The sequence below is a fragment of the Macaca fascicularis genome, chromosome 1 (assembly GCF_037993035.2).
Source record: "Macaca fascicularis isolate 582-1 chromosome 1, T2T-MFA8v1.1".
Classification (NCBI taxonomy): Eukaryota; Metazoa; Chordata; class Mammalia; order Primates; family Cercopithecidae; genus Macaca; species Macaca fascicularis.
The window spans coordinates 182,803,711-182,817,284 of record NC_088375.1 but is presented as its reverse complement, the minus strand read 5'-3'; the positions used below and the strand labels follow the sequence as shown (position 1 = coordinate 182,817,284).

General features: G+C 45.1%; 1 protein-coding gene across 1 annotated transcript in view; it reads right to left on the bottom strand.

Annotated features, from left to right (window-relative positions):
- Nucleotides 1-1,513: 1,513 nt before the first annotated feature.
- The window catches only part of RAB3B (RAB3B, member RAS oncogene family), a 76,991-nt gene continuing 64,930 nt past the window's right edge, over nt 1,514-13,574 (bottom strand). Inside the window, exon 5 of the mRNA XM_005543380.5 lies at nt 1,514-5,706. Within this exon, the coding sequence (XP_005543437.2) occupies nt 5,519-5,706 (188 nt within the window). The 3' untranslated portion in view covers nt 1,514-5,518. The remainder of the gene's footprint in view (nt 5,707-13,574) is intronic.

Genomic DNA, 13,574 nt, shown 5'->3' with positions numbered 1-13,574 from the left:
CCAGCCAACCCACAGAATCATAAGAAATGATACATGTTTGTTGTTTTAAGCCTATACGTTTTGGAGTGGTTGGTTATGTCCTTCAGAAAACAACAATGAACTCATAGCCAGGCAGCCTAACAATGTTTCACAGGTACAGATATTCCTTCTCGTATCCTTACTCTTCTTGGGGCATTTGTATTTGATCAGCCATCAAAGGTTAGCACTAAAAGATGAAAGCTAAGTTGAGGAATGTAAAGCAATGGCCAGTGGGTAGCAGAGATATTTGGGAGCAGTAGACTTCCAAGAGCCCCTGAAACAGTTTCTCAAAGGTGATTCAGGTTTCGCAGGTGAATGTTCTCAGAGCATCATGTGCCTTTCCTTTAGAGTACTTTGTAATTATATTTGGGTGATGATTTGACAATGTCTAGACTAAATCATGAAGCTATACGTTTCATGAAAGCAAGAACAGTGCCTAATTTGCCACTACTTGCATCCTGGCACATAATATATATTCATTTGTTGAGAAAATAAATGAATAAATAAATTTGAATTTTGCCTACTTCATATAACGGATCAGGACCTTAAAAAGCCATCATTTAACAGTATTTATATCTCATGGACTAGTGTTTTACATCTACTTCCAGCCACAGGATGCTACTTGATTCCCCAACTATGGCAGGTAATTGGGTGTAGGCTTGGGACGGGGAATCGGAAATCAATGAGATCCCAGGACACTGATTATTGTAGTTCTTTCCCCTTCCCCCAAACTGTTGGCAAACAAAGTCAAACAAACATTCCTCATATACTTCTTAGCCTTCCTGGATATACTTGATATCCAAGCAAGGAGCTTAGTGGCGGCAGGAGCAGGTGATAAGAGTTGGGGAGTCAGGTCTGGAGAATGGTATTATTCTGCGGATGTTATAAGGCTTCGGTCACCAAGCAATTGTGGTTATTTAATTAACTGAGGTTATTTAACTCTAAGAATCCTTGGGCGCCTGGTACTACCAGAGGGTATATCCCATCTACCCTTCTAAGACAATCTGAAGAAAAAAATTTAAAAGAGCATGAGTCAGAGCGAGGAGGGTTCAAATGATACTAGTGGGTGACTTGAGCATGTTAACTTTTCCAGGACTGTTTCCTTGACTACCAAATTGGGATAACAATATTTTAGAAACAGCACCTCCATTAGACCATAAGGACCTTGCAGGCAGGGATCATTTCTTTTCACCTGTATTTATCTAGTGCTTAATAATGCTAGGCCCTAGTCGATACTCAAATAGCTAAGTGTCTTCTTAGAGGTGATCCAGGACCTAGTCCTGGCGCCATCACTGCAGTACTCTCAGAATAATTAGGAGATTTCCTTCCAATCCTTGGACGTCAACCTTCCCTTCTATAAGATAGGAGGCTGGAACAGATCTTCTCTAAGCTCCTTTCCAGATCTGATGATCAATGAGTCTGTGACCATTCAGTACACTATACCCGACTGCTGCTCCTAGAAGTTAATAATGCTACAGACTGAGGAGACAATAAGTCACGAATCACTTTGTATTTACAGATACACATGCATTTAAAATAGATATAAACAAACACAATACTGTATCGCACTTTTGGCCTACTTTTGCCTCTTTAGTAGTCAAGAGGTTTTTTGTTGTTGTTGTTGTTTGTTTGTTTTGTTTTGAGATGGAGTCTTGATGTGTCACCCAGGCTGAAGTGCAGTGGCACGATCTCGGCTCACTGCAACCTCCGCCTCCCAGGTTCAAGCAATTCTCTGCCTCAGCCTCCTGAGTAGGGATTTCAGGTGCCCGCCACCACGCCTGGATAATTTTTGTATTTTTAGTAGAGATGGGGCTTCACCATGTTGCCCAGGCTGGTCTTGAACCAGGTGATCCGCCCACCTCAGCCTCCCAAAGTGCTGGAATTACAGGTGTGAGCTGCTGCGCCCAGCCAGAAGTCAAGAGTTTTTAAATATTTTATTTGGATTGTTTAGGAAGATTAAATCCAGGACAAGTTGCCACTAACACATATTATGCAGCTTGAACCTTGGTGGCTAATTGCGCTATTACTGTGATTGATGACCACTATGCTGCAATCAGCTGGAAGCTGCTGCCTTTCATTTGACAGAAACGAGGTCACAGAGCAGGGCTGGGGAGCTGCCATCTCACAAGTAGGTCTGGTTGTCTGTTGCCCAGTAGATGAGCATGCCACTATAACATTTAACTCTTGATTCCATCTATTGTGAAGACGCCTGTTTCCTTGAACTGGCTCCTGAGTTTTACAGAATTTGACAGTTTTAAAGAAAACAATTTGATCTTTGCCTGAATATTCAGTAGGAGAGAAAAGATTATTGGATACAGATACTAAAATATCCAGGGGTCATGAGAACCTTGGTCTGAAATCCCAGTACTAAAGTAGATGAGTGTTAATGACCAGAAAAAAACCAGTAATTATCTGTGACACTGTATACAATGTTACAGTGTAAAAATCACACCCAGAATCACTGCCCTCTGAAGCAACTGTATTATACCCATGGTCAGAAAAGTTAATCAAGTCACTCTTCACAAATGCCCCCTTGCTGGAGCATGGAGGCTGTTCAAAGTGGAGCATGGAGGCTCCTGCTGCTTGGGAGCCTGCTAAGTGTTGCCTGGCAGAGGCAGGTACAGGGAAAGCCAGCACTTGAGACTGGGAAGCACTGGGCATTTTCTACTCAGGCCCATGGGATCTGTTGCCTCAGAGACTGACTCGCCTTTCCTGAGCATGAGACATCCATCACCTCGGATTAGTCTGAGTAGTTGAGCAATTTGTTAACAGATTAGAGATATACATCTTTTCTCCAGTGGACTTGGAAACTGATGGCCCTGGAATTGAATCCTAATGTGGCTTTAACACTCTCTTGGTATGTGATCCAATTCTCGTAATCCCTCTGGATCATAGTTTGTCTATAAAAGATGCAGCCCAGAATGTGGTTAAGAACACAGACCTTGGAACTTACTGCCTGGATGTGAACTACAGCTCTACCACTTACTTCCTATGTGACCTTAGAGGTCAAGCTAGAACCTCTTTGTACCTTTGTTTCCTCATCTTCAAATGAGGCTCACTGTAGTGCCTCCCTCTCAAGATGTTGGGAAGATAAATGAGTTAATGCATGTAAAATGCTTGGAAGAATGTCTAGTACAGAGTAAGCATGACATCAGAGTTGGCCAAGACAACACTGGGATACCGATCCTGATCTCTCAGGTTTGTTTGGTGAATCAACTGAAATGGTAAAGGTAAGAAAAAAGAGTCACCAAGTTATTAGTGCCAAAAGGGACCTTAAAGATCATCCAAATAAGCTCCCTCATTTTATAAGTAGGAAATCAAGACTCAAAAATGGGGAGTAACTAGTCCAGAGTCACAGTTGATTTAATGACAGAGTCTAGGTCTCCTGATTCCAAGTCCAAAGCTCTGTTCTCTGCATTGCATCAAAGAAAGCAGCATCTTTGTAGAGCTGACTCCTTTAAAAAAAAAAAAAAAGAGAGAGAGAGAGATAAAGAGAAAGAGGGTCTTACTCTGTCACCCAGACTGGAATGCAGTGGCATGATTACAACTCACTGCAACCTCAAATTCCTGGGTGCAAGCAATTCTCCTGCCTCAGCCTCCCAAGTAGATGAGGCTATAGGAGTGCACCACCACATGTGGCTAATTTTTTTTTTTTTTTTTTTTTTTTTTTGTAGGGATGGAATTTGACCATATTGCTCAGGCTGGTCTCGAACTCCTGGCCTCAAGTGTTCCTCCTGCCTTGGCTTTCCAAAGTGCTGGGATTACAGGTGTGAGCCACAGTGCCCTGGATGGTCCTTTTATTTAGTCATTGGACTAGTTGCTAGTTAATGTACTTTTCTAGGACAATGAGCCTCATTTGAAATGAAGAGAAAACTGGGGAGAGACTCCCCCGGCCCGTTGACTTTTGAGGCGGCTGAGGATTCAGACCATGATATAGAAGAAAGATTTTCTGGAATCATTGCCAGTTCTATGTCATTATTTCAGCCCAAACCAAATATGTCCCTGTGGCCAAGCAAGTTAGAATAATGAGCGAATTCATTCTGGTCTCTGAGTTTCTTTTCTTTTTTTCCTCAGGTGTTTAATTAAGGGGCTTCCACCAGAAGTGGTTTCCCACGCTCTCTGGTAGAAACTAAGGTTTCACTCCCAGGAGAATGGGGTTGGGATCGGGATCTTTGAGTTCAATTTTCTCAGTTTTTTCAGGGTCATACCACCTTAGATTTATTTTGCTTCAAATCACACTTCTCAGTTAGACTGCTCAAGAGCAATTAAAAGATGGATTGCAGGAAAGGGGCAGGATGGGGAGAAGAGCCTATGAAGAACAGCCGATGGAATGATAGAGGTATTGACCTAGAGAAAAGGCAAGTCCCAGGAGTCATGATTCGTGTTCTCAAATAGTCCGAGGGTGTCACAGGGCAGAGACTGTGAAGTCTCTGACAGCAGAGCTGGTACCAACAGGGAGGGAAGAAGAAGAATTTCCAGGAGGCAGATTTGAGCTTGAAGCAAGGAAAACTTTCTATGAGAGTTAACCAAGATGGTGTGGAAAATGAGCTCTTGTCCCTGCCTAGAAGGTGTGCTTTAGAAGAAAGAGATTTGGTTGTTAGGCTTGACAGTCACTTGTCAGAAAAAGGAAGGTTAGAATTGACTAGTCAAACTAGGTAAATTTGGGAATCCCATCAACTCTAAAATCCTCAGGTTCTAGAAGTCTAAGAACCAATCGCCAATTTTACTAAGTTCCCACAGTTAAGAACCAACTGGAAAGCAGCAAAATCAGAAACTCATGATCTGTGTCTTGATCTTGCCTGTTTCTCTTTTTCTCTGTTTGTCTTTCTTGAGCATATGTGCCTGCTCTTTCCTATAGCAGGAACCTCTGACATTCTGTAGGGGATAATCATTTTCTCTTAAGTGTGTTTCTGACTCAGCCTTTGCTCCTTCAGCATCATTAGAGAGTCTGAGCTCTCTGAAGATTAGCTCTGCCTGTCACCACAGCAACTGCCCAGGCCCTGTGGGCATCCGTGGTAACAGGCACAGGGCTTTGAGAGCCCAAGCTTGACTTGCAGTGAGAGAAAGCCCCACAGGGAGCCCGATAGGAAACAAGCACGTTGTGCTTTGGGAAGTTGTCTTTAATAGGATTAGCTATGCAGGCCAGCCTCACTTTACGCAATTGGCATGCCCCTGAAGAATGTGGGTGTGTCAAATTTTGGTAAATGGAGGAACTCTCATTTTAAAGGCAGAGAAGAGACTGCTTTTAAGTCCCTGTAGTGAATCCCCTTCATAAAACAGAGTCTTCTTTTGCAAAGTGAATCTCCACCCATGTAGTGACCTGTTCTGTTAGTCTAGTGCTGAGTATCTATTACTGGGAACATCTGCAGAGAACCCTGGGGGCAGGCAAAGAACAGCAGCAGCTCATCTTGGTCGGGGCTGAGAGTGGACAGTGTGTAACAGGGAGAAGCAGACTGGGTGTGGGGCCACAACGAGGGGAGGTCAGGAAGGTGGGCCTTGCCTAGCACGAGCAGTTCTGCTGCAGCAGCGGTGGGGTGTCCGAGAGACGCGTGTTCTTGGAGGAGCCCAGCATCGAGGGGTCTGTGTCCAGCGAATCAGACATCTTGTCGCAAATGGCATCCACCAGGCGCTCGAAGGCCTGCCTTACACTGATGTTCTCCTTCGCACTGGCTTCAAAGAAATCAAACCCTGGAAAGAGGAGAGATACAGATAAGGCCTTTTCCATCCCTTCTGCTGGAACCCTTCTGTGCCCTCAGCCCAAGCACTCTGGATTAATATTTCCAGTGCTCAGGAGTGAAGCAAAGAGGCCCAATTCCATGGACAGGTGATTCTGCTTCAAGGAGACGGCCTAGGGCAGGAGTTTCCTGCACTGGTCTTTCAGTCAGACTGATCCTAGCTGTACCACTGCCCAGCTGTTTAATTCCAGGCTAAGTCACTTATTCTCTTTACAAATCAATTTCCTGGTTTGTAAAAAAGGGATAATTTTACCTACCTCATAGAGTTATTTCAAGGATCAGGCAAGACGATGTATGTGAAATGTATAGCCCTGTGCCTGACACAAAGGGGGTCATTAGTGTTTGCTGACAGAACAAATGCATAAATGTGTGTCCACAGCACTTCACAGTTTCCAAAGCACTTATCACATAGATTATTTTATTTGATCTTCACGTTGCCCTTGGGGAAGAAGTGTCAGTCAGATCCTCTCCACTTCACTAATGCAAACACTGGCTTACAGAAGTAAGCTAGCTTGCCCAAGATAAGGAAAAGCACCAGTATGAGAAACCCCAGTTTTGGACTTTTTCACAGGGATTTTCCTCCTCTTTCCCCTGCCTCTCATTCCCCCTAGGCTGGCCAGCTCCAGTCTGGGCTCTAGGAGGCACCTCAAGATTCACACTGAATAAGTCTTCTTTGCCCTTTCCACCCATAGCCACACTGGTTTATTTCCACTTAGTGGGGTTTCCCCTCCCTGAATTCCACTGAAATGATCCAACAGATCTCACCCTTCCTCCACAAACCCAACAAAAGGCCCAGGGAAAACTACATCTGAGGTGTGCAACGTTCTTGTCTATTTTGTATCTTGAGACCCTTAGCGACACTTTCTGTGATGAACAGAACTTGGTTGTCCCAAGAGACACAGCAAAGGCCCTCCTGTTTCAAAAAGGCTGCTTTCTACCTGAGGAATCTTGGTCAACTTGGTGGCAGCCCTTAGAAGCAAAAGTGGCACTTTCCATCAGTCCCTGGCCCTCTCCCACTTCTCTTGTCTGTCTGCCTTCCTCTTTCCCTTCTTTCGGAGCCTTTCCCCTGTGTCCCTTCCACTTTCTCCTTGGGATTCCTAATATCTTTGGGGCAACTACTATATGCCAGACACTATGCTAGGAGCTTTACTGATATCATCTTTAATCCTCACAATAACCAGTTGGGTAAATAACATCTCCAATTTATAAATGAGAATATGAGGGACAGCATAACTCACACAGTCATGTGGCTGTATCAGCGGAAACTGGGTTTAGACCTGGGATTGGCTGTCTGCAAAGTCCACACACAGCTCTGCCTCTCATTTCTTCCCCCTTTTCTCTTTCACTTGGCTCCCCCCCCCCCACCCCAATTATACCTTTTTCTTCCTTTACAAGTGTCTTTGACCTCCTCTGCTTTAATCCAACTAACAGTATCTGAGTCTGGGCAAGTCACTTCACCTCTCTGCTCACTTAACCTCTCTAATTCTCAGACTCCTTGTTGTCAGATAAGGAAAACAACAGTGGCTTCCTACCAAGAACAGGTGGGAGGAGTGAGTGAGATGATGAATACATTGCTGTAAAAAAGTGGCCTGTTATAAAGACAGTTTCTTTCTGTTCTTTCAACTTGTTCCTCCCACCTCCTATCCATCTCTTTCTCCCTCCTTTATCATCTTCTCTAACAAAGGAGGGATCTCTTTCCCCCTCCCTCTTTCTCCCTATTATTCCACCGTCCACAGAGAGGGCTGAAGCAGCCCAGGTATAAACAAAGCCCCTCTTTTCCCAGCCTTCTGGCTGGAAGGCACACGCCGTTCCTGCCAGCCCACCCCTCCAGCTGACAGCCTCTCCCGTGGCCCATTTCCTGACCTGAGAAAGACAAGCGGCAGAAGTGCCTGCTAATTGTGGACATGTGATGAAGGAGGCAGCTGCTGGCTCATTATCCTCAGGCCATAGAAACCCAGTCAGCTTCAGAGACCCTCCAGCATATCGTTTTTCCTTAATGAACATCACAAAAATTGACTACCCAGTCTTTGACTGCCTTATCACAAGTGGCAGTGTTTGGGGAGGTGCGGGGAATGTATTGCTTATTTAGTAAAGAGGCAGACAGGTAAATAAGTAAATAGGTTTTCAGCTCAGATGAAGATGAGGACACAGTTCAAGGCCAGGGGTACAAATCCCTTGTGAGGAAGTGGCACTGAGGGGAGGACATGCCACATTGTACAGAGGGCAGCTACTAGCTGCGTGATCTTGGGCAAGTTGCCTAATTGCTCCCAGTCTCTGTTTCCTCATCTGTAGAATGAGGTGAATACTACCTACTCCATAGAATAGTAATGAAAATTAAATCCATGAAAGTATATGACGTGATTGGCACGCGAATACATGGCAATTCTCTTTCCTATATGTTCCTGGCCCACCTTACTCCCAGCTTCCTTGAACCTCTACTGTCTCCTAGGGTCTTTGTCTTCATCACTTAAGATCAATCAATAAGCCAGGTCTTTTTTTTTTTTTTAATTATTTATTTATTTATTTTGAGAGGCGGAGACTTGCTCTGTCGCCCAGGCTGGAGTGCAGTGGCATAATCTCAGCTCACTGCAACCTCTGTCTCCCAGGTTCAAGCAATTCTCCTGCCTCAGCCTCCTGAGTAGCTGGGACTACAGGTGCCCACCATGCCCGGCTAATTTTTGTATTTTTAGTAGAGATGAGGTTTCACCATGTTGGTCGGGCTAGTCTGGAACTCCCGTCCTCAGGTGATCTGCCTGCCTCGGTCTCCCAAAGTGCTGGGATTACAGGCATGAGCCACGGTGCCTGGCCCACCAAGTCTTTATTGAACATTGACCTTGTGTCATGTCTTGTGTTGAGTGTTAGAGATACAGATACAGGAAGATCAATTATAGTCGTAGAAAAGACATACTAATAAAGGCATCAGTCTCTCACATCTGCAGTTCACATTAACAGTTCACAAATACAAAAGCAATCATGTGAGTGGGGTGGGGCAAGGTAAAGGTTATCACTTGTGATTTGCAGACAGGAAAACTGAGACTCAGAGATGGGCCAGAGGTCTATCCCTTATGCCTCCTTGTCTCACTCTCAGTTGGAACAGCAACAGAACAAGCTGTAACATTCTAACCCAGGTAGAGGAAACCAGAGGTCATGCAGGGATGCAGGAGAGGGAGAGGCTGGCAGGGAAGGAGAGGAGGAGGAAGCTTCTTGAAGTTAGTGAGGATGTGAGCCTTTAAAATCAGAACTCAGGCCGGGTGCGGTGGCTCACGCCTGTAATCCCTGCAGTTTGGGAGGCTGAGGTGGGTGGATCACCTGAGGTCAGGAGTTAGAGACCAGCCCGGACAACATGGTGAAATCCCGTCTCTACTAAAAATACAAAAATTAGCCAGGTGTGGTGGCACACACCTGTAATCCTAGCTACTCGGGAGGCTGAGGCAGAAGAATCGCTTGAACCTGGGAGGGGGACGTTGCAGTGAGCTGAGATTGTGCCACTGCACTCCTGCCTGGGGGACAGAGTGAGACTCTGTCTCAAAAAAAAAAAAAAAAAAAAAAAAAGTCAAAACTGAGCAAAACTGGCTAGGTGCCAGTGGTTCAAGCCTGGAATCCCAGTACTTTGGGGGTGCCAAGGCAGGAAGATTGCTTAAGGTCAGGTGTTCGAGACCATAAATAAATAAATGAATACACAAATAAATTACATTAAAAATAATTAAGCTAGACTCTTCACCTAACTTCTTCTCATTCTTCAGGACTCAGCTTACATGTGGTATCTTCATTCTCCTCTGTGCTTCCTCCTGCCATAGCACTTTTTACACTGCATGGCAGAAGTCCATATAGACAGGGAGCTTCCCCAAACAGGAACTATGTCATTCTGAGTCCCAGCACCAGCTAGAAGAGTAGCTGCTTAGTGAATGTTGGTGGAATGAATAGTTGAATTAAAGAGGTGGGAATGAGCAAGGAGGGTATGGTTGAGGGGATACGGATAGTGTGGGTCATGAAAGCTCAGCTCAATGAGCATGGTAGACCCTGTACTGGGCACTGGGGACAGTGAGGTGAATCAGACACAGCCCCTACCTTTGAGGAGCCCCTAGTCTATGTGGAAGATAGACACACTGACAATATTACAGGGTAATAAGTGTTGGAATGGAGGGAAGCCAGGGTAGATTGTCAGGGCACACAGAAAGCATCTAACCAAGCCTGGAGACCAGGGAAGGTTTCTTGGAGAAGCTGATGCTTAAGCAGATATCAGCTAGACAAAGACACGTCACTGTGAGTGTATGTGTGAGCACAGGCATGTCTAGCATAGCACAACAGGCAGGGGAGACAGCATGAATACAGCACAGATAAGGGGGCAAAATCAGCCTAGGTCTATGCCAAAAGGGCCATAGCAGTTTGTTATCCTTAGAGCAGAAAATCCTAAGTGGTGAGAGATGAGTCAATAGGGGGCCAAACAGGGGGAGCTCTTGTGTCATGCCGAGGAGATGTCTTTACTGTCATCTCAAAGGTACCCGGAGTGTGAGAACTGAAGTTACCAACTCATGGGTCTAGCCAGCTCAAGGGCCTCTTTTGCTTAGCAGAATAACCCCAAATGCACCCCACCCAATTACTGTCAGATTCCTGAAATATTCTTCATTAGTAGGTCCATAGGTAACCTTTTCCTCAGGTTCATTAATAAGGACTCTTAGGAGCTGAGAATCTAGTGAGGCCAGGAAGATGACAACCAATTAACCAGACTAGCCCCCAGTCCTTTTCTCCTCCTAATTGGCTTCAAAACAACGACATTTCTGCTGTCTTTAATGGGGCTCAGTTCTTAACTGAATCTGAGATGTTCCCCCACCCCTCAAAAATGATGTTTATCAATTGTGTCCAAAGGCAGCTGTCACAGACCCACAGACTGCATCCACACTGCCTGCTTCTGAATATGACCTCAGAATTCTTTTTTTTTTTTTTTTTTTTTTTTGAGACGGAGTCTTGCTCTGTCGCCCAGACTGGAGTGCAGTGGCCGGATCTCGGCTCACTGCAAGCTCCGCCTCCCGGGTTCACGCCATTCTCCTGCCTCAGCCTCCCGAGTAGCTGGGACTACAGGCGCCCACCACCTCGCCTGGCTAGTTTTTTGTATTTTTTAGTAGAGACGGGGGTTTCACTGTGTTAGCCAGGATGGTCTCGATCTCCTGACCTCGTCATCCAACCGTCTCGGCCTCCCAAAGTGCTGGGATTACAGGCTTGAGCCACCGTGCCCGGCCGACCTCAGAATTCTATTCAGAAACTTGCAACCAGCTAAACTCACCTCTCTTCATCCCAACACTACTCCAGAACATGTCTCCTCCACAGTTCAAATCCCTTCTCCATCCTGCTCTGACACTGCCTCATCTCTGTCATTTATCAACCTTCAACTCACATCCTCTGGTCACTGATGATTTGGGCTCAGCGGGACTCACTGTCTTCCTTTCTACTCAAGGCTTGTTTTCATTCTCAGGAACTTTGAGTGTCATGTGGACAATCCATCCGCCACCTTGGACGAACCTTCTCTTCCATTTTGCTTCAGCTATTCACCTGTCCCTGTAACTTGAGCTATTTTGACTTGGATTTGTGTCACTGGAATTTAAAGAGGTCTGATCAATTCAGTATCCAGCCTCACTGGCTGAACACCCAAGACCTGGCATGGCCTGGTCTCTACTTCCCCAGCTTCATCTTCCCGGCTCACACTATGCTCCAGAAATATCAGCGCTTCCTCATTTTGTGCCATTGCTCATGTTATTAATCTCTAGCTCCTACTCCTAATCATCTTCATTACTCACCTGTGGAATTACTGATCCCAGAGAAGCTTCACTTTTTCTTCCCCGCAACACCTCTACCACTCAGAACATACAATGTCTCTCTCCCCTGCACTCTCATGGCACTTTGTGTGATTGTTTCAGTCAGACTCCAACCAGAAAAATGGGAACTATTCTTTAAACCAGAAGGAATTGCTTATATAGGTGATGGAAGAACTAAGAAGCTAAACAGAATACTGAAGAAACCCAGAGATTGTCAAAAGCAAAAAATACTAGTATTAGAGCTAAAAGAAGCTGGAACCATGAGAACAGGAGTCACAGTAGAGAAGCAGCCCCTGCTGGGGGACCAGCCAAGGCAGGGGGAAAATACCTGGATTTCTCCCTTTTCTGCATCTCCAATCACCTGCCAATATCTTCCCTTGGCTAGTCCCAGCCAGAAGCTACTATCACAAGAGCCTGGGAAACATAGCCTGCAAAGGTCAACCCCTCAGAAAAGGTTGCAGGAAAAAGAACAGGAGAGGTGAAGAATAATAGCAAACAGGCTGAGGACCGGCATAGCCATTGACCCAAAGAAGGTTATAATTATCTGTGTACAATTTTGTTTCCCTAGTCAGTGTGTATCTCGAGGGAAGGGAACCCACTCACCTCTGTGCCCCCAGAGTCCATGATGTGTTCAGTGACTGTAAACTGCCTTCCCTGAAAGAGATTTTATACCTCCACATTACCACTAGCTTGCAGTGCCTCCTTGTGGGAAGAATACGTCTCCCCACTCCATCGACATCAAGTTTGATTATGTGACTGACTTTGGCCAATGGATGTGGACAGAAGTGATGTGATCCAAGTCCCAAAGAAGCTTTAAAAGGCTTTGTGTGGTTGAGCCATCCCAAACGGACCCCAGAGTAAGAAAATGCATGGAACAGAGTTGCAATTGACTTGTAGTTGGTATGGAATGAGTGAGAAAGAAACCCTTATTATCTAAGCTCCTGACTCAGGTTGTGTGTTACCGCAGCATAATCTAAAGCAATCTCACCAACTTTGTGACTGAGGGTGGAAATGCGAAGAGAAACTATGACAGGCTTTTGGAAAAACACCATTGGATGACGTGACAACATTAGGATTTTGAGTCCAAAGTCTGAGTTTGAGTACGGGGCCTGCCATCTAATACTTACATAGCTTAGAAAAGTTACATAACCTTAGAGTGGGAAAATAAAGACACAGAAGTGTGGCACAGCTCATTGTGTGCAAGAAAATGCAAGTGGTCTGGACTCAGCTTCTTCATCCAGAAAATCACTGATTTACTGTACTGATGATAATATACTATGTACTATACAGCAATACAGATACTGTATTACTATAGTATCATAATGCAGCTTTCCATGCTAGGAGTGACAGCAAAGGTCACAAGAGGATTTTCGTGAAAGCATATTGTGAATTTTAAGTCACTGTTAGTTATCATCATTGCCAACCAGGCCTTTCTTTCTCTGCAACCAGACTCAATGATGCAAGGTTCCTATAGTTGATCTCAATCTAGAAAACACACACACACACACACACACACACACACACGCACACATTTATTGAGCACCTAAAATAAACAAGGAAGTGTATGAGGGTCTGCGGGGTCTGAGTGATGAATGGGGAGTTGGGTAAATTGAAATCACAGAATCAAAGTGAGATAGCGCCAAACAGATCTTCCTACGCAACAAATCCAAACTGCATGTTTTACAGATAGGTAAACTGAGACCCAGAGACAGCAAATGCAATGCTCAAAGTCGCATTGTAAAGTAGTAGCAGAAGCAGGATAAAACTCTGAATCTCCTAACTCCTAGTCTGGGCATGCTTTTCCCACTACACTATGATGGTATGTGTGTGTTTCAAAATTACATTTTAGGCTGGGCATGGTGGCTCATGCCTGTAATCCCAGCACTTTGGGAGACCAAAGCTGGCAGATCACTTGAGCCTAGGAGTTTGAGACCAGCCTGGGCAACACAGTGAAACCCCATCCCTACCAAAAAAGCAAGCAAACAAACAAAAACACAAAAGTTAGCTGGGC